The 27,842-nt window shown below is 41.2% G+C and overlaps 4 protein-coding genes across 8 annotated transcripts; 1 reads left to right on the top strand and 3 right to left on the bottom strand.

The window, feature by feature from the left end:
- Window positions 1-86: 86 nt before the first annotated feature.
- On the bottom strand, window positions 87-4,841 carry LOC135331882 (uncharacterized). Of its 2 annotated transcripts, none has more exons than XM_064527162.1 (14): window positions 4,688-4,841; window positions 4,513-4,553; window positions 4,336-4,460; window positions 4,256-4,282; window positions 4,134-4,205; window positions 3,944-4,051; window positions 3,822-3,896; window positions 3,579-3,753; window positions 2,953-3,158; window positions 2,670-2,810; window positions 2,270-2,404; window positions 1,418-1,636; window positions 1,080-1,301; window positions 87-973 (listed from the first exon to the last, which is right to left on the bottom strand). In XM_064527162.1, exons 1-14 carry the CDS (start codon window positions 4,744-4,746, stop codon window positions 272-274), a joined length of 2,307 nt encoding a protein of 768 aa, XP_064383232.1. In that variant the 5' UTR covers window positions 4,747-4,841; the 3' UTR covers window positions 87-271. The 2 variants fall into 2 exon arrangements, with proteins under 2 accessions (XP_064383232.1, XP_064383233.1); XM_064527163.1 differs by having other exon boundaries at window positions 87-850.
- Window positions 4,842-4,878: 37 nt separating this feature from the next.
- LOC135331914 (zinc finger C2HC domain-containing protein 1A-like) lies at window positions 4,879-7,580 on the top strand. Its single transcript, XM_064527203.1, has 7 exons — window positions 4,879-5,016; window positions 5,130-5,203; window positions 5,265-5,481; window positions 5,564-5,748; window positions 5,800-5,953; window positions 6,129-6,588; window positions 7,245-7,580. The coding sequence occupies exons 1-7, from the start codon at window positions 4,989-4,991 to the stop codon at window positions 7,462-7,464; spliced, it is 1,338 nt and encodes a 445-aa protein (XP_064383273.1). The 5' UTR covers window positions 4,879-4,988; the 3' UTR covers window positions 7,465-7,580.
- LOC135331859 (DNA polymerase zeta catalytic subunit-like) lies at window positions 7,485-27,767 on the bottom strand. 4 transcript variants are annotated; one of them, XM_064527126.1, is made up of 26 exons: window positions 27,302-27,767; window positions 27,135-27,209; window positions 26,884-27,041; window positions 26,660-26,783; window positions 26,502-26,596; window positions 26,294-26,395; window positions 25,901-25,985; window positions 25,547-25,767; window positions 18,690-21,798; window positions 18,589-18,628; window positions 17,806-18,414; window positions 17,520-17,648; window positions 16,923-17,382; window positions 16,637-16,758; window positions 16,445-16,563; window positions 16,017-16,241; window positions 15,424-15,585; window positions 15,301-15,358; window positions 15,161-15,240; window positions 15,006-15,075; window positions 14,582-14,914; window positions 13,818-13,955; window positions 13,450-13,640; window positions 10,198-10,425; window positions 8,667-8,896; window positions 7,485-7,772 (listed from the first exon to the last, which is right to left on the bottom strand). In XM_064527126.1, the coding sequence occupies exons 1-26, from the start codon at window positions 27,712-27,714 to the stop codon at window positions 7,738-7,740; spliced, it is 7,611 nt and encodes a 2,536-aa protein (XP_064383196.1). In that variant the 5' UTR covers window positions 27,715-27,767; the 3' UTR covers window positions 7,485-7,737. The 4 variants fall into 4 exon arrangements, with proteins under 4 accessions (XP_064383196.1, XP_064383194.1, XP_064383195.1 ...); XM_064527124.1 differs by having other exon boundaries at window positions 8,671-8,896; XM_064527125.1 differs by having other exon boundaries at window positions 8,671-8,851.
- LOC135331952 (short-chain collagen C4-like) lies at window positions 10,847-11,929 on the bottom strand. The gene is made up of 2 exons (XM_064527261.1): window positions 11,773-11,929; window positions 10,847-11,653 (listed from the first exon to the last, which is right to left on the bottom strand). The coding sequence occupies exons 1-2, from the start codon at window positions 11,831-11,833 to the stop codon at window positions 10,929-10,931; spliced, it is 786 nt and encodes a 261-aa protein (XP_064383331.1). The 5' UTR covers window positions 11,834-11,929; the 3' UTR covers window positions 10,847-10,928.
- Window positions 27,768-27,842: the final 75 nt, after the last annotated feature.

The raw sequence follows: 27,842 nt of genomic DNA, 5'->3' as shown, positions 1-27,842 counted from the left end.
AATTCTACTCACACTTTCCTCAAACACACACAAACAGACAGCTATAGATCGACAAATACTAGTGGTAACTATAATTATTATGAAGATGTACGATAAAATCATAGCATATAATTATAGTTTGAAGCACTTTTCGCACTGGTATCAATTATAGTAAAATAATTATACAGTGTACGTATATAGCTTGTATGCAAACCCATAATAATAACGATTATTAATGATAGATAGTTAGTATGCAAACCATACATAATATTAATGATAGTTATGAATGAGTTTAACTGTTTTTCTTTGGTCGCCTCAGTTTGTCCAATTTCAGAACCGTCTGCACCTTGTCAATTTGCATGTTAAGTTGTGTGTTCCAAAGGCTGTCTTCACCAGCACCATCATCGTCATCTGAGAACAAAATAGGTACAACAGTGGGCAGAGGGCCAGGTTCTTTTTGCGCCACATCGGAATGCAATTGGCCACAAGTTGTGGACATAGTTTGGGATTCAATCATTTGATTCGAGGTGGGCGATAGTTTCTCGTTGGTTGAGGGGGGTTCTTGTGTCGTTTCTACAGCTTGAGGAGAATCAGTTTTCATGACATTGGTACACATTTCTCGAGGTTGATCATAGCAAGGGAGTGTATTTTGTAAATCAGCAGGTACACTCATTTGGTGTGAAGTGATGGACGGTTGTATATTTTTTGAGGCTTCTTCATTACACATATTCCCTGATGATAATTCTAATTGTGTCACTTGCCGATTATTAATGTATGCAACGATTTGTTCATCTTCTGGCTTTACGGGGTCAGCACAAATTTTCTTAGCAGGGTATTCAGTTTCCTCATCAATCTTCGGCCTCTTTGCACCCTGTGAAGACTTAATTTGAGTGAGACTGTTGTTTAGTTCACTGTTTTGACCGCTTTCTTGTGTGTTTATAGACACAGGAATCTCTTCTATTCTAGTTAATTGAGCACATTCTCCTTTGATCACCTATGTGGTAATCATACTTATTACCGGTTATACTTTTGCTGAGCAAACTAGACATTAATTTTATAGGTACATATAATATTGACATTATACTTCTCTCTGAGCGTACCTTATTAGATGTATTTAGGGGTGTGGTTGGTGACCCAAGAAGGTCAGGTGAGCTTCCAACCAAGGTTAGTGGAGTACGACGATTTGTAACTTCAGGTGAGCTTCCCAAATTGGGAACTGAGGTAAGTGGAGTATGACGATTTGTTACTTTAGGTGAGTAGGAGCTCTCACTAGTAGTACTACTGATCTGCACTGAATGTTGGCTGAGGGTGCGCTGAGCATCCTGCAGAACAATAACACTAGCGTGAATCAGACTCATGTGTACATTCATGGCTATTGAGGTGAAAAGTTGGCTGTGCCGTAAGGGTCATGGTACAGAAATGCATCGATCGACATTACAATTGTAATCCTATGAACTTGCTCCTTCAGAGAGCTCACTTCTCCCCGGGCAGTAATTAGTTGATCTTGGAGTTGAGCAACTTCGTCTTTGAGCTCGACTACAGACTTTCCAACTGTTGTCAGCTGGTTTGCTTTTGTTTCCAATTCCTTATAATGGTTTTCTTGTTGAGTTGTATAGTCTTCTTGAAGCGATTTCAGACGAGCATCGATATCTGAATACTGATAGGAAAAATGAAATGAAAGCACCGCAGGTGCTGATGCCTCGGTGGATGTGTCAAAGCTATATATAACATAAAGATACTGACTAGTCATTAATTTTTGCGTTAATTTTGCTGCATGCATGCATAATCACAGGGAAACTCAAAGAGTGGGAATCATCGACCACGATTTTTGCTAAAAGGATCCAAAGTGCAAATTAATGGCTGCTGCAGTACAGTAGAGCCTTGCAGCCTTGCCAGTTAGTTACCAATAGCTAGCGTTCTAGTGCGGAGCTAACTACTAAGTAGAGTAGCAACACTCCATGGACAAGTTTTCCTACGCACTCTTCCGAAAAAGCTGCAATGAATGGCACTAGGCATAACTCGAGAACCAAGCAAATCCACAAATTAAAATCCAAGAAAACATTACTAGAAGCCTTAGAAACCCTTACAATGTACTTGCACTTCATTGATCCTTGAGCAGCTATAGCAGTCTACGTAGACAGACGCACTACCGTATACCTCGCTTGCGCAGCGCATTGGGGCATAAATACCCTTCAAACTCATACTTCGGAAGGAGAAGGACAACCTAGCACGACCCTAATACATAGCAGTGCCAACTGTCCAGTCGCACATAAACTGTACAATGACATACTTTTGCCGACCAGTACTCGTTTTCCTTTGATAATTCCTCTTTAATTGACTGCTCAGCTTTGTGAGATTGATCCACTTCTTGTGTCAGGTGATCAATCGTCTCATGGAGTGATGTAGTTTCTTTACGCAACTCTTCCTATGAAACATAACATTTACACAAACTACACGTAACTAGAGATTATTATTGAGCAAAGTGCTAAACTCTCAGTGGTTACAATTGTATGTGTCTCACAACCACAGGGTCTTTGCTGACTCCCAGTGCATGTCTGTGATATTTATGCATGGTGTTCACATCACTGAATTTCAGCATTCATTATTGCCCCTGTTAGTTGAATTGCTGCTAACCGGCTTTCATTTTCATACATATTGCTGCTTTTTCACATCACGTAATAATTTCTTACCTCACTCTTTGTGGCAGTAGTAAGTGACTGTGCATGTTTCTCAATTAGTGAATGAGCATCTTTAAGCTGTCGTAAAATATCTTGGTGTTCCTTTCTTAGGCTTGACAATTGATCTTGTAGCTGCTTGTTTAATTCAGTTTGCTGGGGCCAAGCAAAACTAGTGAGCATTGAAATGTGACAGTAGATAGAGTCAACTACACTCTAAAGCAGTGGATAGCTCATCAAAGTGAACGTATATGTTAGATTTACATAACAAAAATATGAGCTAACTATTAAGACGCACCATTTTTAGCTCCTGGTCAATTGCTTTTGTCCGAGTAGTGACTACCTCCGTGCACTCTGGCGCATGTACCTCAACAACCTTCATGCAAGTCTCTTCCATAAGCTCCGCTCGGCAATCTTCAAGCCTAGTTTTGTACGCCTCCAATTCACAAGTACGGTGCTCATTGACATACTGCAGCTTTAGGTGGAGATCTTTTGAAGCCTTCACTAAAAACAATGATTACATGGACATTACAAATCAAGTGAGATCGATAGTGGAAAGTTCATAAAATACACGGGGCCAATAATACGCTTGGGATACTAAATCAGTGCCTTTGGGCTTCTAAATCCCATAGACACCTCCAAAACAGTGTCTAACTCATTTAGATACCAGTGCGCATACGCAAACCGCTTGGCTACAATACAATTACTTGAACGGAATACTAGGTATATTTAGTAAATTTGCAGGTATACTAAGTCCCATAGTATACCTGCTCTGAGGCACTTTTCCCGTGTACTTCCCATGTACTTCCCATGTAGATCTTATCTACTAGTGTGTCTAAGAGATTTTATACACTATGGGTACTGGGTGTGTATAAGGTACAAGTACATGTAAGATTCAATTATTAGACGTTCCACTGTATATACCATTTGCTTCCAGTTTTTCCATCTGCTCAGAGATAAAGTCAGCCTGTTTGAGCACTGCGCCAAATTTTTCATCCAGATCATTCATCTGTGAAAGATAGCCATCCCTGGATGAGGACTGAAGCTGGAGCTGCCTCTTTTGTTCAGTCACCTTCTTTTCAAGACTGTATTTTACAAGCTGTTACAGAAACAGGAAAGAAAGTATGAAAACCGTAGTCAAATACTGATAATTAATTATAGACATACATGTAGCGCTCTTATCTTATCCTTGAGAGATTTGAGCTCATAGTCCCAATTTTCTCCCAAGATACGTGTCTTAACCTAGAAAAGTACTTGTATCACACCACCATTGTAGTGTAGTACCTCACCTTTTCATTTTCGGTTTGTTTAACTTTCTCTCCATAATCTGATCTTAGATTCTGCTCAATTTGAGAGTGCCCCTCAATTAATGTTCCAATACTAGTTTTTTCGTCCTCCTACATGTAACAAGAATGTAACATTAAACACTCATCAGGAAGTGTATAGATACACGTAAGATATACTAAACAGAAGACAAACCAATTTTTTCTTTAGGTCATGATTATTATCTTCTAGTTTCTTGATACGACAGTCATTCTCCACATCTATGGTCTGAAATATTGCACACAACAAGTCAAGTTACCACACATGTAAGAGTTTACCCTTCTCATCCGAAGCTCTTCCACAGCCTATGTATATTATAGTAATGCAGTTCAGTATAAATCAAACTTTAGTACGGCACCTGCACAAATGCACTCTTGAATCGGTGTGGATCCAGTAGGCCATCGTCTCCAGAAGAATGGGATTTTGAGACTGAGTTCTTGTCACTTTTACAACTGGGAAAACTTGGAGCATCACTTAGTTGGACTGCAGTTTAAAACTACATACCTACATGCTGCATACATTATTTTTTGATTACCATCAGGGAGATCAGATGTTTCAGTTAAGTCCTCCCTAGCCCTACATTCAGTGACTCAGTGTATACATTCAACGTACATATAAGTATAAATGTTTAAAATGTACCAGTGTATGGAGCACCAAGACATAGACAGCTGGGCAAAAGTTCTCATGCATGCAGTCTAGTAGCGCTATACCTTTCACCAAAAGATTCAGAGACAGTGTTAGGGTTTTCCTCCAATCCAACTGTGGGCATCGTCACTGTACTGTACTAGAGCTATATAGCTAGCTCTCAAAATTTTAGCATGCCATGTACGTACGTACGGTACGGATCGCGGAATAGGAAGTCAAATCTATAGAGTTCAAAGTTCGTATCCACAGTGACAAACTCCATAGCAACATCCACATGGCATTTTTTGTAGACACACCATCACCACTGACTAAACATCAATATCAACTAACGTCAAATCTCGATTGATCCCAGCCCAATCAACATTAATGGCCTATCCAATTGATGAGATTCCTGGTGAGTATAAAGTACAGAGTTGTACAGAGTAGTTTCTTAGATCTAGTAGATTTGATCTCTCCAGCTAGAGAGCTAGAGAATGTTATTATGTTTTGTTTTGTTTGCACATACAGCAGATGCAGTCCAGCATCCTGCTGGATTTGAATCTTGCAATCTTTGTGGTCGGACATTCAATCCTGATGTTCTGGTAAGTTTTGCAAGCTGTAACCTATCTCTTATTTAAATAACTATTCTGGGTATCTTTGCAGGCTAGACATCAGCGTATCTGTTCCAAGAAATCTTCAACGAATAGGAAAACGTTTGACAGTTCTAAACAGAGGCAGTGTGCTGACTTACAAGTGTTTTTGGCCACCCATGGTCGAGCTCCCACACCTAAGCAGACGAAGAAAGACTGGAGGAAGAAACACGAGTCTCTTGTGGAGTCAATGAGATCAGCAAGAATTGTGACTGAGGCCATCAAAACTGGTTAGTTGTTGTCTGAATCTTTAATATCATGTACTTTAACGTCTGTGGGTCACAGTAACACAATTGTAATTATTCTGTACAGGTGCCCCGTTGCCCCCTCATCGACCCTCTGCCCCTGATCCTGATTATGTCCAGTGCCCGCACTGTGATAGAAGGTTCCAGGAGTCAGCAGCAGAGAGACACATGCCTTTTTGTAAAGAACAAAAGAGTAGACTTGACAGGAAACCCAGCTCCAAGGCTCAGGCCAAACTGAGTAAAAGGTTAGAGGTGAGTATTTATCCCATTATTATAATGATCATGCACGGTACATTATCGCAGTACAAGCCTCCTTCCGTTCGAAAGAAATCTTCGACCAGAGAAGACACAGGCTTGACTAATCCACCAGGGGCGAGTCTCGTTGCTAGAAACACAAACTTCAGTGCAACCTACAGTCTTGACCAAGAGTCTTCTCCCGGCAAACCTTTGGGACGAGGTAACATACTGATACCTGGTACTAACATTCCACATGCTTTGCTGTTCTGCACCCCAAATAAGATAATACACTATTATCTTGGTACTAAAGCTTCACCTTACAGTACTAGTGTGTGCATGTGTATGTAATAGTATAATAGTATGTGAGGATAGGGAACTTTTGTTTGTGTGCACAGCTGCAAGACCAGGTATGAACAGAAAAACGATATCGTCGAAACCACCCACTGGAATTCCCATTTATGTAAACAACGATGCACCCCACCCACCTGAATACCCAAATTCTGGATCATCACGAAACCGTGTTGTACGGGACACATCACTCGGTAGGAGGAACACTCAAACCAAAGAAGAAAACCATAGTAGAACCAACACAACAACGAAGAGACAGTTTCACCCACATCATATACCAAGGAATAATCCCAGCTCAAATAGTAGTGGAAAGTCTCGAGGATATTCGTCTGATTCTGATGAGCATGACCTACCTTATCGTCCCACAAGTAACAGTAGGACACTAACAAATGGCGCCAAACACTCACGTTTGGTTTCTTTGGACGCAGTTTCTCCACCTAGCGGTGAAGAAATCAGATCTAGAGGAAACCAGTTATCCTCTCTCAACCAGAAGCTCAAAGTTAAAGGGTAAAACAACAATACGTGATTGAAGCTTGTATATTGGGACCACGTAATTAATCATGTTGTCAAGGTTTAATTCAAGGGTGTAATAAAAGTCATACAGCTAGTCCCCTCCGTGTTATTATTATACGATCGTGTAGCCATGACGTATGATTTGGTCCTTGGTATAAAACACATAGTGTGCGAATCTTAAACTTTAGCACAAAAAATGTGGTTTCAACATTATTGGACTAACAATCATGCCATGTAAAATGTGGGCGTGTTCTGAGCTACTGCACATGTGCAACTCAATGAATAATTATCATTACACAGTGCCATTGTAAAAAAGATTATTCAAAAAATTATTCCGGAATATTTGACAAAGGCCTACTGGCCATTTGGGTTTGCACGGATTGCTAGCTATAATGTTTACTGCACAACTCGCGGCTATTTACTGAAATGCAGCCACTCACTGTCCAAGGGCAAGGGTGGCCAGATTAACGAGTTGTATATCACGACGACCCCGTACCAAATTATGCCTGAAGGCTACCGTGTAATAAAAATAACACCGAATTGAAGGGACTGTATGACTTTAAATTAAAGTCATACAGTCCCTTCAATTCGGTGTTCAGTTTAATTAAGCGCTTGATGTCTTAACATTATAAATGCAACTTTTTATGTAGGAGCCAAGAACACTCTTTTGATTCACAACATCACCACATGGGCAACCTAACTAATGGAGATAGAGGAAGCAGTGGTTCAAGCATTGGTAGTGCTAGTCATAGGAGAACACCTCTCAATGCTCATGGCATGGTCATGTCCAAGTTTTGCTACGAATGTGGCTCAAAGTTTCCAGTGCCCCAAGCAAAATTCTGCTGTGAATGTGGAACCTCAAGGATTTAGCTGATGTTATTTTTTACACATTATTACAATTATGACTGTACTATGACATGTGTATATACAACAATAATACATGCACGTAACTTTTTACATAATTAATGAAAAGTAGCTAATGACAATGTGATTTTGGTTGGGTGGTGATGAAAACAAAAAAAAAGAAAGCTTGTTTATAAAACCATGGAGTCTGTAAATGTTTCAGAAGAAGGCAGCTCTTGTTGGGCTCTAGTTCGTCTGTAAAGTATTGGACAGTCAAATGACGTACACTTGGTATAGTAATCACTGTCTTGACTTCCAACACAACTCTGGCATAGCTGCATGTATAAAAACAACACACAGTAGATTAGATAAGTGGTAGGCTCAGCTCTAGCCTCGATTCCAGGCCGCTTGAACAAGGCGGCCTGGTATACCTTGTATGCGCATGCGCGAAATAATTGACAACAATTTCATCATACAAATTGTAAAAAAACGGACAAAGTTACAAAAGGGAATAATACGTATGGCAATGTGACCACAATGGCAGCTTTCAGAGACACTAATCAAAGTAGAATAATTATGCTGCAGCAGTGTTGCTTCTTCTAGCTCTGTTTATCAAAGAGACAGTTTAAGAAAGCCTCCCAGACAGCTAGAGCTGCCAGCTAGGAAGAGTGGTGGACTCTTTAATACATCAGTAGATCTTGAGTGAATAACTTCCTGAGTGTCGAGTTAAAGCTTATTAATTAAAAGCTTTCAGGAGTAATCATTAGCTTCTTTATCTTCAGCAATGACTTCTTGTCGAACATAAAGGCAAGATTTAGTAGCAGAACACTTGCCTGGTCTATATTACCACAGCCTCATCAGGGGACCCACAGGAACACATCATGCCTTTCCTATAACATCTGTAGCCTTACAGTGTAGGGTGTCGTTAAGTAGAGACTTGGCTTGATACAATAAAGGGCGTAAGAACTCAGTCATCTTTGCACAATACTTCTATGTAACAGACTGTAAAATCAGAATACAAATAGTATACGGTTTATTTTACTGACAGTATCCACAAATACACGGATTACCCCCTTTTTGGGGTAATGTACACGCATGCGCATACAAGGTATACCAGGCCGCCTTGTTCAAGCGGCCTGGAATCGAGGCTAGCTCAGCTCATACTAAGGGTTTGGTGAGCGCGAAATTCATGTGCATTGCAATTGTATAGTCATAAATGAAAGACCAACCTACATTTAACAGGTCACAGTGTATCTTTTCAGCACCAAGTACCCTAACACCCACGACAATGGCAACCTTTTGGGAGTCTGTTCTGCATTGAGCACACACTACTCCTTCAACTGTCAGCTGGTGACACACTGGACAATGCATTGTGGCAAAATACTGACCCAGAGTGCCTTGTGCTCTATTTGAACTGTATGTGGTAGGAGCTCTGATTACTCGGGGCATATCGTCATACCTGCATAAACAGTTAGAGAGAGTACGACTACCGTACAGCGGATATACTTCGAGGGTATAAACTTTCGCAGCAGCCTGCAGCATGCATGCACGCGATCGTGGGTATAAATGTTTGCGGTAGATACTTGATCAGCGAAAACCACGAGCATTTATACCCTCGAAATATACCCGCTATACGGTATATACACAGCTAAATCCTAAATGACCCTAAAACGTAGCCTCGGTCCCAGGCTCCAGGCTCTCTGTTCTTTGTCACATCTTTGTCACAATCGTATTAATTGGAGGAATAAAAAAGGTAAAGTTAAGAAAAAGGAGAGCCTAGTATGCAAAGTCGCGTGACAGTAGACGAGTGGTAGAAGGGTGAAATTGAGTGTGGGCAGGTAGACGTTGAGATATTGGACTGCCCACCTGATCTATGACTAATACACTTTGTGCAGTACTGGTGGACATGCATATATGGCCATACACTTGGAATTGGTAAGCAGTTCAATGTGATATACAAACTAGCTATACCTACTAGTACTAGATTGTGATAATAGCTTAATCATCATTATCATCTACTACCTATCGGACTTGGGCACGCTGGTTCAGTGGTCTCTGCTCCTGGCCTTACTTTGGTAGATGTTCTAGCTATGTCTTAATGTGTGGGAGAATACCCACGTCACGATTGTGGGCTACATATGCCCACGTTCATAAAAATGTATGTGGATCACGCGACTTCACATACCAGGCTTTACTTTTTCTTTCACATCCATCATTTCCTTTTTTACTGCCTCCTATCATCTCTAGCTCATTTAATATTGAGAGCTAGACAAGAACAAGAAAAAGTAAAGCCTGGGGACGAGGCTACCTAAAACGCATGTCAAGACTAGAATGCACAAGCAACTGATGGGCACCCAGCATTCAACTCCTAACGTACACTGTATTGGAAGTACCAAAATCATTGTTAAGATCATAATGTGAGCTAGAGCAGAATCAACACCTGGCCACCTTGCACTATTAGTTTTGATAATTATACATACACTGTTTCGGAGGAATCCGTGGGATTTTGAAACTGAAAATATCCCGAGCGCAGCGAGAGTGCTATTCTGAACCACCACATGGAATCTCACACACATACTAACAGCCCAACAACTGTTCTCTGAGGCTAAACTTTAAACATTGTGTGAGCTAGATACAATGCATGCGCTAGATAGCCAATCATGGTACTCTGAACCTAGGTTTAATTTCTAGACACCTAACTGTGACCAATGGGATTGCACTATTTGCGACAAGCATGATCTAAACACTACAATGACTTACCACTGCCTCACATTGACTCCAAGGAGAGAGAAAGTTCTGTCCATTGCTGGCAGTATTTGTTTGGTTATGTAGTACACACTGTTTAGCCTCAGACCTGGGTTAGCAAGGAGCTCTTCTGGTTTACGCACTAGCTGAATGAGGGGCTGACCAGGGGACCCGTACACAATCACATACGGCACTCTCTCTGACTGCCGGGGTTCAGATCTCTTGTCAACTAGCAACCCTTGCCTGCATTAAAAAAATTAAATAGGGTTATCGTATATCGGGTTTCGAATGTGAGGCTCTTTCGATAACTTTTCGCACAGTTCGCAAACGGAAGACAGGCAAAGAGTGAGCATGCGCATGCAATTCGCAATAGTTAGTAATGCAATAGGTCTGACATTTGTGTCATTTGCAAACGATTAACTATGTATTCGAAACCCGGTAATATACGGCAACAAAATTGAAGAAAAACATCGCATGTGGCAACGACATTTCAGAGTGGAGGAGGTAAATATTATTTATGAGCCACGTACATTTATGAATAGGGAGAATGATGTGTAATCTAGTATTAAACGTAAGAAGTCAACTTCCATATAATTATTTCTTTACCTTTTATTATTATTTTTTTTTAATGATGCATGCTCTACTTCACCATACCAAACACAAGCATAGGCAGAATAGTTAGGAGATAGTTTACAAAATTTAATTAATATCCACCCTGATCTACAAGTCTTTATATAAAAAATGTCCTATGTAGTGCACACAACGCAGTTCAGCTCTTGGCGCTCATTGTATGGAGGGCAGGGCAAACCATTGCATGATGCTTCAGTGTGATAGAAAAGAACGCCATTTGTGTTTACAGCGCTTCCAGGAATTGAGTCTTGGTCCTTGTCAACACACTCGAACATGGTACGACCTCGAATATTGCTAGAAATTCCTCTGTATTCAGTCATAAGATAACCATAGTACTCTCGAGTCCAAGATGGAGGACAAGACGCTTTAGCTGGGATCATTAGAACAACCTCTCGGCTACGGACAAAGCAGACAGCACAAGGAACATTGTGGTCATGACTTCCCTGTAGAGGACTCTCATACTCGGCTCCACAAACTTGTGCAACATTTTGGGTATCAGGCCGATACCGAAGAGATGAGTCATATTCGGGGTCTTCTGGCATACAGAGATAATTGGCTCCACCTCCTTCATGACTGTGAAAAGTCCCTCCAGCCCTACCAGCATAAAGCAGGTCAGTTCCTGGAGTGTTAGGACAAGAGCTCTTGCCCCAACGAGTGTAGACCACTCCACCGCTGATTGGACCACGAGAACCAGGTGGACCAACCACCCCTTTTCCTCCATGCTCTCCTTTCTCCCCACTCATACCAGGCAGACCGTCCCTCCCTCGAAGGACATCGTAGTACGTCACACTGCCTTCCTCCTCTGAGATCTTGATGCTCCTTTGCAGTCGTGGGACACGAACTACATTGAAACAGAACACCCAGTTAATGTTATAATGGGGAAAGACCAACATATTGATCAACCTAACACTAGCACGGTCTACAAACGTGATCCATAGAGAAAGAGCAATGTTTTCTTACCTCCATATACAGCAACGAAGAAGATAAAGAAAATAAAGCAAAAAGCTCCTGATGATTTCATTGTAAAAAGTTACACTGAGAGTGGAACAAACAACTACGTACTGCGTTTAAATACTATAGACATCAAAAATATGTGGCAGGAAGGCATTACATCATCCGTCAATTTATTATGACAAAATTAATCATCTATAATATTATATGCATTACCCAAGATACATACATGTATAACATAATTATTTTGCGGGTATTAACAAGTATGCGAACGAGAGTAATCTTGCAATAGAGGATAATTAACCTGAGGCGTGTAGGCGGGCGCAGATTATAGTAGCTGGCTGGTCAGTGTGTTTGTTTGTATGCTCACCTAGATGCCAACGCGCTGCGTTTACAGTATGGAAAAGTATTTTAACTGCGATAGATTTTGACATAAAGGCTTTGTTGAATAAAAGTAAACAAAACCTGCTTGAACTTTCACGTTGGCTATATAGCTCACACGGATTTGATTTGAAGCACTTCACATTATACATGCGCAATACAGCGAACCATGTTTTCATGGGAATAATTATTCCAGGTTTCTTTAATTGCTGACTCAGTTGTGGATCCTAGTCCCAGTGCATGTCTCATAGACCACTAAAATGCCGCTCTCAATGCGCCATATGCGCACACTGATCTGACAGTAAAAGTTCAGCATGCCTCTAAGTGTTATTGCTCCTGTTAGTTGCTGTCAGCTGGCTTCCTAGCCTCCTTCACAAGGCTTTAGAAAGGAGGCCTGCTACTGACTGCTTGCGCATGCGCAAAATGAACGATTTACTCGTAAAGTTTCCCATTGAACTGACATTTTACCAGAAAAATATCCTGAATAAAACATACATACAAATTCAAAGTCATACACAGAGCTATATAGCTAGCTAGAGACAGAGCTGTATAGGTTTGGTTGCAGCAGCTATTTCCTTCTAAATTTCACCAAGGTTATCAGATGGGTGTGGCCTGTCCATATATAGGCTATTGTCAGCCTTCACTCCGTTCAGACGATTGTCATCCACACTGTTGCAGGCTGTGAGTCTTTTGTTAACATAGCAGGCTAAGTGTAGGTATTTCCTTCAATCCACTTCTGTTCGTTGTGATGTCATTGTTTTACTAAGTATAATTATACGATGTTATTCAAATTCCCCAGTTTCTGGGGATAGGTGGCGCATGGGCAAACAGTCAATACCAGGCCCATCTTCAGTGCGGCCTGGGATCGAGCTACTGGCTTCCATGCTCACCAAAGCACTCAGTGCTCTAGTAGTTGTGAAAGATATGGAATGATTTCACATCTTCTTTGCAGGTCAAATGTACAAAACCAAAACTGGTTTTTTCTACAAATAAGATTATTACAGTAGTTATGCAATTTCCATATAATGTTTAAACACACAAAAACCGCAGTACACCATTAATTAAGATTCTGAGTAGCCAGTCCAAACGATGACCATTATGCAAAATTGCATGTACCGTACAATGCATGTATCGTACATAATTATAACATCTTGTTAACGCTTCAGGGTTCCCTATAAGGATCAGAACTAGTAACAGTATACTAACATACATATTAGTATACTGTTCATACATGTACATATGAGTGCTATTGTTGGGCTGGTTCACACACTTAATGAACATAATTATGTATGTAATGCAACATACTTGGTGAGCTCCAGCGCAGGAACACATGCTCCAGGTCGGTAATACTCCTTGCCCCTGTACTCCTTGGCAAACATGTACTCCTGGAGATTACCACGTCCATCCAACACCTTCCCACACTGTCGTTGTACGTAATTCTTCACAAGAGACACATTGCGAGTAGTGAACAAAAGATGCAGGCTCTTTTCCAGTACCTGTGGGTGGAGTAAAACATGCATGCATGGGCCAATATACATGTGTGTACAGTTTGTGTGAATTGTAATGTTAGTTTGGCTAACTAAGCAAACTACCTCAGGCATTGCAACAAGGATTCTATTTCGCTGTATAGTAGAGAGCGCCACATATCCTAACTAGACACACTTAACGCTCACCTTGGCAACTGCTGGACAACCATCTCTCCTCACAGTCTCAATCCCCTTGGCGTCAAAAACTGGTTCTGATTGGTCTAAACTCTCGTACATGTAGCCAACATATCTCTTCTTGGTTTGTAGGATACATGGTATGTACACCTGAAACAATTGCAGGGGGGAAGAGAGGCATGTAGGGCAATTCTTCGTACATTTGGGCAAACATGGGTTCTCAATAACACCGGTAGTGGTTAGACGGACAGGCTACCACTATACTTTGAAGTCAGCATTTATTGGGCTACCAGCAATGTATAGTAGTCAAAGCTATGAGAGTCACACGCACTTTCAGAGCTGGAATGATCGTGCGGCATTTAGGGCGGCATGTACGGCAATTCTTCGCAGTGAAGTACATCCGGGCAAACATGGGTTCTCAATAACACCGGTAGTGGTCAGACGGACAGGATACCACTATACTTTGAAGTCAGCATTTATTGGGCTACCAGAAAGTTGTGGTACTAACAGCAGTCAAAGCTATGAGAGTCACACGCACTTTCAGAGCTGGAATGACAGTGCATTCAACAGGCATGCCATGTGTTCAGAAAACTGTGCTAGCGTGTAAGAACCAAAACATTGCTGTTTGACTACTAATATACACTTGTACAGATAGATACCTTATTCGTTCCAAACCCAAGCAACCAAAACCTTACATGTACATGTGATTGGCCACATCCAGACACTTTCACTTTTGTTGAATACATACATGTAAATCTAAAGTTAGAAACACACACCTTTTCAAACTTGAGCTTCACAGGTGGTGGGTTATCAGCGGTTACTCTATCAGTGATCTCCCTGCCTATACGAAATGCTTCCTCTTTGCTCGCTCCCTTGAGCAGGATGAACAAGCTGTCAGTGTCCCCGTACACCACTCTTCCCCCCCATTGTGGTGTGGCGTGGACCAGTTTTATGGCTCTCTCTAGAGTCTCCCTACCCTTCCTTACGATACTGTCTGCTATCTCCACACACGGCATTCGTCCAGAAAAATTGGCAGCTGTGTAGCCGTATGTCACATTGGTAATCAGTTTGAGACCCATCTGCCTCGCATCAAGCATTCTATTGAGAGCCTGTAGGTTAAGAAGAAAGATTGAGTACAAATGATCATCACAGTAGATGCTATACACTGTACAGCTAAAATTAATGTTAATGGATACTTGCCCTGTTTGTTCTGTGTTGCTTCATTGAGCTTTTCACCATAATTCTTGTGCCCAGAATATCTTTCAGCATCCTACATGTTACACAGCACAATCATCAGCACAAGAGCAAAAGAATCACACAAAGACCTTCACAAGTGCATACAAACAATTACATACCTAGGCATGATGCCATGGCGAACGTTACTCTTGACAAACGCAACACCGTTAGGGGATATGTGAACACTGTCTTTCAGTTTCTGTGAATATAGAAACAGGCATTTACTTCAAGACATAAAACCTGATCACACAGGACAAACCTTGAGCTCATGGTTGGGTATATTCAAAGAAGTAGCTCCAAAGGTAAAATCTCCAAATCTATGAATTGAAAAATTACGTCTAACGCACGCACCTCTGCAATTTTTACCAGTTAATAAACTCACTGTGCTATGTTTTGGACTCTACCCAGACACGTAGAGTAACAGTAGTTGTATGCTATGACCATTGACGGGTAGAGTGACTGAAAATCTAGGACCAGAACAGGGTCAGCATAAAACTTTGATTCTGGTTCCAGAATCAGAGGGAGGCACTCTGGGGCAGCCATTCTATGGAAAACGTAATGCACAAACTACTAAAAACGAAGTTACACCTTCTTGCAATCTAGTGCCCACTATACAAAAAGCACAATACTATAATTATTATAGTAAAAGAAATACCTTATGTTACTATTATAGACGGGTAGTAATTTAGCGTTTTCAGATTATTCTCTGTTTTTAGGGTACTAATTTTGGTGGATTAGTAGCAAATTCATTACCACAATATATCTCAAAAGATGTACAAGTATGAGTTTTAAGGTTGAATGGAAAGTTTGGAGTCAGATACAGATGAAAAAAGGGCTAGCTTGCTTAGCATACTCTCAAAAGAATGAAATTCATAAATTATTCGCCAAAATTCGCTAAAATTAGTACCCCTTTACAATAAGGTAGCTAATGTCGATGAGACTCTTAATTACATGCCACAATCTTGTTTGACTAACTTGGCTCTCTGCTGAACACACGGGGAGACAGCAATGAAATTAGCAGGTTTCGCCAGACGCAGCATCATGGACTCCACTCTATACTGGGACCCTCGGTCCAACACATTCTCAAACTCTATTCCATATAGCCGAGCAAATTCACTAGTTCGTCCAATCAGATTAAAACTATCCAGTAGTTGATAGTTTCCTTGACAACGCTTTATATAATACTCCAGCACCCTATGCCTGCAATACGTACATGTATGTATTTTGAAGTGAATTGTGGTCGGGTTTTTGATAACAGCACCTACAGTCCTTTATCTGAGACAATTAATTAAGGCATTTATAAAAGGCACAACATCATCTATAGACATCAGTCATGCATGCGCTTCCGGATTGGAAAAGCAAACATGAACACAATGTGTACCTGATTGTCCTGTCCTGCTCACCTATAGAGTCGAGTGTGGTGGCTGTACCAGAAGGTTAGGGTCTTGAATGAGAACAATGGTGATCTTTGATGCAGGACGTGGTATGCCACATTCTCAAATGAGTACACCTTCAGAGCAACCTACACAACATCAAAACAACTATGTTAAAATATCTCTATACATTTAGGTATCTGCACTTTATCACACCCTAACCTCATGTCGCATAAGTCTCCACACATTAATTGAGATCCTACCCACCAGTTGGACATTGGAGGCATTTCCCAACCAAGGAGCGGTCTCTAACGCGCCCTGTTGCTGTTTTACCCTAGAAGAGACTGGAAAGAATATAGTAATACTGATATTAGTTAATTGGAGACATCAATTTTTAACTTTTGTGAACATGTCAAAGTAATTAAAAAGTAAAACAAAATCGGTGGGCACTTATAAGTATAGAAGCCAGTACTTGAAACATGTAGATACAAAATATAAAATAGCTCACTCGGTATTCTGGAGAGTTTACTGGTGAGATTGATGTTCAGATGGGCAGCCCTATCAATGCAGTATCCCCATGACAACATGGTCACCTCATACCCCATAATGATGTCAGGATCTGTTTCCCTAACGAGGAAAACCAATTTGTCCAGCAACTCAATTTCAGACGCCACATAAGAAACCGTCACGTCAGGTGATACCCCACAACCATCTAAATATTTAACCTTAGCACCAGCTGGATTAGCATCAGTTGTTTCTTTTAGAGGGCCCTGTGGTTCAAATGTTCCATCAACAGCTATGACTCCCAGGCGAGTGTTGGTTCCCTGTACATGGATCTGGTCTTGTGAGGGCCAGTCATTGTGAATGAAGTAGAAGAGAGCGAGAATTGGGTCCATGTCCGGATCGGGTCTCAGAGTACCTCGAGTTCTCACGTGGATCTCCAAGCTCATGCATGTCAGGTTCTGTACCTATTGGGAGAAATACACAATTTTAATAAAGATATAGCAACTGCTTCAACACACAAAATAATGACAGGGAAATTTGCTAATCTCAACCAACTAAGTCTTGCACATCTTCACTGCTACAGCATAACAAGCATACATACCTGGTGGCTGTCACTTCTTGATGGAAGCGCTGATTGGCTAACTTTGAAACCGTACGTGTTGTTAGGGGTAGGGCCGTCAAGTTGAGAGGAGTCACGTTTACCGGACAGAGAGATTGGAGTGAAGGGAAGCTGCAAAACAATGATCAATCGTACAGTGAAATGTGACACCACATGCACACGGGAAGGGAGCACCCTCCATTAGCCTACATAAATATCGTACAGATGATCACAAACAAACCCTAACAGTGCCTCTCTATGCTAGCTAACACAAACGTTATGTGTTTACCAGTTGAGGCCTCCTGTTACTTGTGTGTTCATTGTGAGAAGGGATACTTGCTATCTTTTCCTCAACTTCCCCCTTCACTGACGCATTTTTTTCTTTCACTATAGGTGTGCTAGTTAGGATACACTGGGGCTTACAAAGTTCAGTTTCAACATCATGTGAATCAGGCTTCACGATAAGAGGCTTCTGGGGAGTGGACATGTTTATCACAGAATTTGAGGTAGATTTGCCTTCAAGATGAACTTCCTCCAAGTTAGTCTTGTTATTAAGGAGAATACTAACATCACTTTTCGAGGAATTTTTGAGTGTACTTTTGATTTTTGCAGGTGAGGGAGGTTGTTTCACCGGAGTGAGAATTATCCTCTTAATAGGCAGAAAATTAGACCTCGTTACAACATCCTGCTTGTGATCATTAACATCGTAAAACGATAGTCTGCCAATTCCTTTATCAGGTGGGTGACACAGAGGGGGTGGCTGTTTAGGCCTAGTGGAGCAGCTCCTAAACATGTTCAGAAGCGCTTGTATTCGTTGGAGTCCATTCACAGACAAGTCGGCAATTTCTGATGTGTGGTTTCTAGAACAAGTAGGCTGAAACTCCTCCAGATCGTACGCCTAATAATAAAAAGGGAGAGTAGGTAAGACTCAAAGTACCAATAAGCTGAGTTAAATAATTATAAAGGTACAAAATTGAGGATCCTGGAATACAAATACTAGCATGCGAAAAAATGTGTGTGACAGTCGAGAATAACATTGACAAGAATCCCTTTCACTGATCTGATAACACACCATTCTTGAGGGGACCTTAAGAATTCTACCACCAATTTCCCTGCAAATTAGAAATGCCAGTTAAAATTTAAATTAACACTATACACTTGGGAGCAACGTACTTTGGGGGCTGAACATCTTCAGGGTCTCTGCAAAATGGCTGCTGGTGCCTACCAGATGGTAGGTCATACTTGGAGAGACTGGCCATCAAAGAACCAGTGGTGGGTGGATTTGTTTCTGGGGTTACAATAACCGTATCTTTCGAATGTTTTTGAGTTGCATACCCATCACTTTGTATTTTCATATTCGAGTTCCAAATTGATGTACACGATACTACCCGCTGCATACTAGGCCAATTTGAGCCTTCGAGGAGGGATGAGGAGATATAATCTACTGCTCTCAACCTAATGTTGTTGTCCCTTTTCAAAGTTATGTGTGAACTGATGTGTTGTTCTCTCATTGAGGCCTCTAAACTATCACTCTTATTCATCTGCTCAGGAAGCTCCTCCTCACTTTCACTGGTAACCGCCAGGTGGAAGTCATCACATGATACGTTATCCACTTCTTCACTGCTATGAGATGGTAGGTCACACTTGGAGATACTGTCCATCAAAGACTCAGTGGTGGGTGGAATTATTTCTGGGGGGGTTACAATCACTGTATCTTTTGACAGTTTTTGAGTTGCATATCCATCACACCAATTTGGACCATCAAGGAGGGACGAAGAGATATGATCTACTGCTCTCAACCTAATGTTGTTGTCCCTTTTCAAAGTTACGTGTGAGTTGAGGTGTTGTTCTCTCATTGAGGCCTCTAAACTATCACTCCTATTTATCTGCTCTAAACCAGGAAGTTCCCCCTCACTTTCACTGGTAACCGCCAAGTGGAGCTCATCACATGATACATGGAACTCATCACATGATACGTTATCCAATTCCTCACTGCTATTAGAATCTGTTTCTTTATCTGGAGAATGTAGATGAGTCCGTGGCATTATTTCAGGCAAGTAGATATCTTTGCTCGTAGCATGTGCAGACATAATAGATGGTGGTGGTTTCTTTTTTACTTGATCGTCGACAAATCTACGGAAAATAGGGGACCCTAATAAACTGTTGTGAGTGCTTACATCAGATTTCAACTCCAGCGTGAACTCTCTCTGAACAGGAGAGCTAGTAAACGGAGGTGATTCGGGAATGCTGCAAAAACTGGTGTCTAATCCCTCACTGCTTTTTTCTGAGCCGTCATCCGCTTTGGTCGTCACCAGGTCAGCATTTGTGATATTTTGAGACTGTTCTTTAGTATGTACATTGTCAGACAAGCGTGCATCCTCGAACGGCGACTCTTCGATAATTGTTCTATTCAAGTCCTCCACACTAGAACTCTCTGACTGAGGTCCCTGCGATCTTCGCTCGGATTTTGGTGTGGCATCGGTAGATGAAGGACTAACTTCCTGTAAAGAAAGCTCGAGTGCCATTTTCAATTGTTGACTATAAGTTAGCATTCCTTTCACACCACAGCGGGTACTATATCTTTTTTTCCGTTCATGGGCAAGCTTTCCAGATTTTTCTTTGCAGAATGGATTTGTTACTTCTTGATCATCACTAAGTTTTCTTTTTCTTCCTCTTTTTAACACCAAGGTTCGTTTACTAGAAACGCTAGAACGTTGAGAAGCAGGCAATAAAATGGGTACTGACATTTTCTTGACATTCACACTGAAACAGTTCGCTCTAGCTAGTTCCATTAATTGTTGGGTAGTGGGTGTAATTGTATTCAAGCCTGTATTTGGAGGGTTACGTCTTAATCTCAATGATAATCTAGGTTTTTCAGTTTTTTTCACTGGATCAACATTACATTCAGAGGAGTTAGTAGTTGATGTACACTCTGAGGTACTATTTTCAACACCTGAGTTTCTCTTGATTCTTCTTCTGACGCCAAGAGTCTTTGTACGTCTGGTGGTCTTGTTGACTGTTTTAGGTGTTTCAGTTCCACCATCTAGCTGTGGTATAAGGCCCAGTGCAGATTTATCTACATGTAAGTCCTTATCAGGTTTACCTACTTCCTTTTTATGAGTACGAAAATCTTCAGGATCTGGAAAGAAACAATCTTTTTCATGTTCATTAACGTCCCAAACTTGCTGTGACATTAAAAGACTTTCTTCAGCTTCACTATCTTCGGTAATTTCATCACTGTCCACAAGGTGAGCATCTACGAGGCTAAAAGGAGAAACATCGGATTGGGAACATAGTTTCAACAGTTGCTTGCGAACTGCAGTAGTTGAGACCTGACTGCATGCTTGAGACGAAAACTGATTGCCTTGGGAGTTTACATCTAGGTTATATAGCATCGAATCCTCAGAAGCTTGAAAATCAATTTCGGGCATATCATATTCCAAAAGAATTGATTTCATACTAGTCTGAGAATCAGACCCAGAAGTCTGGAAGCAAGGTGTATCATTTTCATTTGGATTCCAATTTGGATCTTGAGAAAGTCTATCGTTATTTTGACTCGAAGCGGCTTCGTTTTGTAATTCTTCTACTATTTGTTTGCATGGGATATCATCACCATCCGGCTCAAAATGGATACTGTTTCCTTCAGCTTTACTGGATCCCGAAAGAAGATCTTGAATTTCCCTACTTTCTGGAGAGAGCAAAAAGGGGGGAGGAAGACTATCATCGGGAAGCACAATATCCAGTTCAGGAACAGGATCTATTTCAATGACTGGCTCCCTTATTCCGGTTGGTGCTGATGACACAACAGGGCTACTACGATCCGGTGTACTAGGTTCTTCCTCGTCTACAAAAATATGTTTAATACGACCGGCAACAGTTGGTCTATTAACAATTTCATCAAAACTTGTGTCCAGAGATGAGTCTAACATCAAGGCAACACTGGGAATTATGGCACTTAATACAGGCGTAATCGCACTCCCTTTAAGTGATGTTTTACCACTGTTAGCCAAGGCAGTATTATTAGGATGCTTAGTGACTGCAGAATTGGGGGCCATTTCCACTGTCACTTTGTCGGGTATTGGTGAAGGTGGACTGGAAGAGTTACTGAAGAGTGAGCGCTGAGATACAACTGAATGAGCTCTGCCCAATTTCCTAACAAGGGCCTGTCCAACACTCTGAGAGAGGGGACAAGGCAGGGGTTGGGGTTGGGGTTGGGTGGGGTTCACGGATGTTTCACAAAGCTCCAGCATTAGGTTGAGCAGGTCAACTTCTGTAGACTTACCTACATAGGTATTGCAAATTATAATATCATTGATCTAAATTTTGACATTCTACAGTTACTCGATAGATCTGTATGTAAGCACTAGCTGTCAATTGCGCGAAGAACATAAATAGTTCCATTTAGAGCAGAGGCCAATATGCGCTACTACTGTAAAATGATAAGACCCTCATACTGTAACATGATGGAAAAAATTAATGATGTGACGGTGATAAACCATGTACAAATCAAAATACGTTGTGCTACAAAGTTTAATTGAGCAATAAAACAACACATGGTGTCGTAACAATTATAATTATACCGTATAGCTAGCGCAAAATTTTCGAGGGGCTTAATTTTCGAGGATTTCGTGGGTTAGCAATCCTACACAAAAATTAAGTCCACAAAAATTGTTTTTTAATTAGAATTATCTGCTATAACTATTTAAAGGCGTGGCTTCCGGTAAGCAGTCATTCCGCGAACATTGTGCAACGAAATGCTTTTAGAGGCCAATCCACGAAATATAAATGCCTCGAAAATTTCGAGCTATACGGTAGTACTTCAATGGCAATGCCCTAGCTGTCAAGCAATGGCTCGGAAGAGTGTAATTAAGGCCATCATACACCTAGCCTCGAATCCAGGCCGATTAAAATACGGCCTGGTACCTATTGCATGTGTAATTAATCATAGGCGTGGTCCATACACGCCCACGTACTATCTACTATGTATATGTTCAAAGCTTTATAGCCTAGCTAGCTAGCTAGCTGTGGCCCTCTACGGTGTTGTCGAGAAGGCTTGCACACTAGTCTGAAACCAGAAGAGGCTCTCATCTACCTCTATGATGGTTGGATGGTCGTGATGTTTTGAACTTGGTTTCTGTACAAATGAGAGCTTCTTCTGGCTTCAGACTAGTGTGCAAGCCCTCTCGACAACACCATAGAGGGCCACAGCTAGCCAGCAAGTCTTCTCGACAACGCAATAGAGAGCATAAGCCACAGCTTCACAGGAGACAAGTATTTGTTAAAATTAATACAGAAAGAAACTAGTAAACAAACTAGTTTACGGTTTAATTTTACAAAGGTTTACTAAAGTATAACGAGTCACCCAGATTCTGGGTGACTCAGTTCGCGCATGTGCACTATCACCCATGCAATAGAGACCAGGCCGTATTTTAATCGGCCTGGTCTCGAGGCTATCATACACCAGGCAACTGCAATGAATTGCCTCATGTATGTTACAAATTTCCTACAATCTATTGTGTGCAACTTGTTGCCTGAAAGATCAAAGGATGAGATGCAGTGTTTGCTCATGAATTATTCATGAGTTATTATTTTTGGTTTTTGTGAGAAAGAAAGACATTGTTCCTATTATTTTATGCGTCTATACTGTTGTACTCCTCATAAGTAACCTATTAGTCAAATATTAGAGAAAGACTCTAAACAATGACCTACCAGCAGTTCATGATATTCCTGAGGGCGGCTCGAAGAGTTCTTGCTCCTATCTATCTATCTGATCGGCTATTTTTCAGTTGTTTTCCACTTCTCCACGAGCTAACTTGATGACTGTTCATTGTTTTCAAGAAATTGTTTCGAGCCGCCCTGCCCCTTTCTCCTAGATAATTTCCTTGCTGGCAAAGAGCATGCAATATCTAGCATATAAAATGATGACTAGTGTATACAGTTGATTTACTACTGATAATTACTGCATGGGCGAACACAGCATCGTAACCTTTAAAGATTTATCATTTCTTTGTTATACTAAACCACACTACCTATGTTGTCATAATTATCTGAACACGTATCAAAGTGGCCATTTGTGAGTGGCAGAGGCTAGTGAACTGATCAATTGGTATGAAGAGAGACCCTGCTTTTACAATAGTCCAATAATTATGCCTCGGTGCGCATGCGCAAGCGAGGTATACGGTAGTGTGTTTGTGTGTGTGTAGACTGCTACAGCTGCTCAAGGATCAATGAAGTGCAAGTAAGAGTTTCTATAGGCTTCTAGTCATGTTTTCTTGGATTTCAATTCGTGGATTTGCAAAATAATGCTTCGTTCTCAAGCTTATGCCTAGTTTTGCTTACTTGGAATAGATATGCCATTGCAGCCTTTTCAGAAGAGCATGTAGCCAAACTTGTTTACCGAGTGTTGCTACTCTACTTAGTAGTTAGCTCTGCACTAGAACGCTAGCTATTGGTAGCTGCAAGAGTTAGAAGAGAGCTGCAAGGCTCTGCTGATGGCAGCCATTAACTTTAGACTTGAACTTTGGCATCGATCGTTTTTAACAACAATCATGGTCGATGATTACCCACTCTTTGATTGCATGCACAAATTGAAAAAATTTTCATCATGTGTATAAAATTAAGCTATTAAGTAGCTTTATGTTATGTAGCTTTGACATCTCCACCGAGGCATCAGCACCTGCGGTGCTTTCATTAATTTTGTATCCATTTTCCGGTTCTATTATCCACCTTTTCCTTAGTGTTGTAACCAGTAGAACAGAGCTAATAGCAAACAACAAACTTTTAACCACCATTGATTTTAAAGGTCAGGGTACAAGTATTGTATGCAACGAGTTGCTTGCGGGTTGCTTGCAAATTTGCAGGCAATTTGTTGCTTACAACCATTGTAGGCCTGAAAGTTGCCTGGTGTATGGTGCCTTTAGGCAATGGACTGGCCTCCAAATCAGGTATAAAAAAACAACAGTAAGCTATGCGATTTGCTCAATTTAATCTTTTAAGGCTCCGAAAACGTTCGCGATCTTTATTATTTTCTTGATCAAACACCGCGATTTCAATGGGAATTGTATAGGCCTCGAATTAATTGTGCGATACAAAGTACATGTATGTGATATGATAGCCGCTTGCATAAATTTCTTTAGTTAGTATCACGGTATATAGCGGTCATACAAATGAAAGGTTAACATTTGATGCGGGAATGCTGCTTTTTTTATAAATTAAGTAAACGGAATGTATACAGAAGAAGAGTACGTTCACGGTACACAGTGATCCCTACGTGGTTGGACATTGAGCTTTACCACAGAATCTTTATCCTACAGCAGTTCTGTGACGTCTATAATTATACTCGCAGCATTGCAAGAGAATCTAGGACCTCAAGTTGCCAGAGCCCGCGGGAAACCAAGTAAAGACATCATAACTATCCTATTGTAGAGTTGAAGAGAGCAGAACAAAACTCTGAACATTAGTTTTACTGAAGTATACATGCAATTACCTAATGTGCAGCGTATGTATGTGCACTATCCCCATGCAATGGATACTAGGCTGTTTTTTCCGTCCCACTGTAAACGTTGCCTGGGACGAGGCACAAGAGACAGACATAAAAACGAACTTCAGTATGCCTCTATTGGCAAACTGGGACATTGCTCCTCATGACTCTCCTGTGATACAGCTAGAAATGAAGGTCACATATTAAGTTGCTGTAAATAATTATTTGCTGCACTAAAAAATAAACCCCTAACGGCTAGCCGCATTTATTGCTGAGATTATTATGCATTATCGGCACGCAGCTATGAAAATCTAGCTGCAGCTTGCCTCTGCAGTCTTTTCATATCTTGAAGCATTTAGTACAGTCCCAAGTTTCGCTAGAAGGAGGAATTGACTCATGACTTTTGATTGTCGTCTACATGTGTGCATGTCACGTGGGCGACAATCAACTATGATCACCACTACCGGCCAAAACCTGTTCCCCAAATGTGTCCAGTATAGAGGTTCCACTGTTACAGTACATGCAGTACTTCTTGAGAATGTGAACTCACAAATAGAATTGGTTGTTAACTTTTGAGTTAATTCCATGCTTTGCTCAATAGCAGTAGTATTCACTATCACATCTTCATCTTGCATTGTAGCTGCTTTGTCCAATGAGTCACCACCCCGCGATTGGTTGGGAATATGTAGATCCGGGTCACATGATTGACTACAGTTGATTACATTGCTCTTGTCAGTGGGAAGAATACCATCGTCTATAGCAGGGGAGACACTGAAAATAAAAAGCGGTAATTTCATTAGATAGTGCTCAATCTGTACTAGTTGGAACGATTTTTGTCTAGATTTAAATTCCTCCTGAGACGAAATCCGTACCCTGTTGAATGAAACATGTAGCGTTATAGTACCTTTCTCCTAGCCTTTCATGAAGAACCTGCTCAAAACGAAGTTTCAACTTTGCCTCGGCTTGATGGATTGTCTGTCCTTTTCTTTCTGTAGAATTGAAAAAGAATATAAATATTTTTGGTCTCTTTAATACTGTACAGTAGAAATGCTTACAGCTGTAGTGATGACCTTATACACAGGTGATAATACTGCTAGCTACGTAGTAAAGCCTTACGACCGACCACTAATGCATGTAGAAACTGCAGCCGTAAGTATAAACCTCTGCACTGGCACAGATTCTGTTTGCCAACTGGGGAAGAATTAATATCTAAAACTATGCCCACCAAAATCGACACTGTCTTGTCTTACCCACACGTTGTCACAAAAAGACTACATGTTAGTTACATGTAACTGACCTGGTGATGGTGGCGGTGAGAGAGGGACATCAATGCCAAGTGCTGCTCTCCTCTGTCTCTCCTCCTCCCAGATGGCCTTAAGACCGGGGTACCCACCAGATACTGAACAAAGGGATAAAACGTGTGTACACACCTGTTATACTTTACTGCCGTCAAACACAGGGTTGAGCAATTTTACAGTGAGTAAAATTCATGGAAAATTTCTTACCCAATGATAACTCATGTCTATTCAATATGTCAGCAGCTAGAGCATCCACTTCCAGCTCACAAACACTTTGTCTTGGCGTGGTGACACTCATATCACTATGGGAAACAGTGAAATACAAAAACTACAGGCTTGTCAACTGAAAGACATTGGGAGCTTACCTGGAGAGGTTTTCTGTGTCCCAGTAGGTTTGGTTAGGATTGTAGAGCAGTGAAAGGTGTGGGGATGGAGACTGAGGTGACAGAGGAGAGAAGTGAGTCTGTGAAGGATGAGGAGTGGTGGACTCTACAGGGGAACAAGTAATAATACAACCACTACAATTATAAAACTGAGCTCCCACTTCAATATAATAATAGAAGGAAGGATCTCTCCATATACAACTAACCTTCGCCAACAATCCTGAATTTGACAGCTGCTAGATGGATGTAGTTCATTCCATAGAGGTTATGGTCCATCAAAAACTGTAGAGGGAAGGGAATGTGTGCTTCGTGTGGCTGAAAAGACGTGTTCATCACCGCCCCAGCCAGCAACAGGTTGGACAGCCTGTAAAGTAGTAAATCAGTAAAATAATATTTTGCCCTCACAAAAATAAAAAATGAACTGCTTCTATAGCTCCATTTACACTATATAGCTCACCTCTTGATGAGCATGGGGCTGTATAGGTACAGCTTGATGAAGACCTCTTCTGTCTTGTGGTAGCCGTAAAAAGGTCTGCACATAAGCACAATTATACATGCAGATACACTGCGGAAGTGTAAATAATACTACCATTAATGAGTAGAGTGACAGATACAGAAACTCACATTCCCTTTACAACCACTGCCTTGAACACATGTTGCACAGGTTTGGAACCTGCTCCAAGAGACATCTGCAGAGCATGATCAATGCTCCCACACAGCTGACGAAGGTAGCCGTCACTTGGATTAGCAGTGCCACAGGGTACGTATATGTACGGGAATGCACCATGTATATGGAGACAAGTCTTCTGACCACTGGATGTGGCACCAAATATGCGGATTACCGGAACTTTCTCAACGGCATTTGATCGAAATTGACAGTAGCATATGTCGAAATCTTTGATTGGTGCTGTCAGGTAGAAATCAATCTTCACAATACGGCAACTAAACAGGCAAGGTGGGAGGGATGATAGTACAGGGCTTTGCAACACAGAGGACATCTCTTGGGTTATAGGTAAATTGTTCTCTTTTACAGTCATGTATTTGGCAGGCCACGTGGATAGAGGCCTAATTACTATTATGTGTAGACACTTGCAAGGCTTGTAGGGGATTTCCCCAGACTGTATGAATTAGCGGCCCTTCCAGGATAGTGCAGTGGTAGCCTCGA

Source organism: Halichondria panicea, chromosome 2 (genome assembly GCF_963675165.1).
Source record: "Halichondria panicea chromosome 2, odHalPani1.1, whole genome shotgun sequence".
NCBI lineage: Eukaryota > Metazoa > Porifera > Demospongiae > Suberitida > Halichondriidae > Halichondria > Halichondria panicea.
The sequence above is the reverse complement of the archived record's forward strand: the minus strand, read 5'-3'. Positions and strand labels throughout refer to the sequence as shown.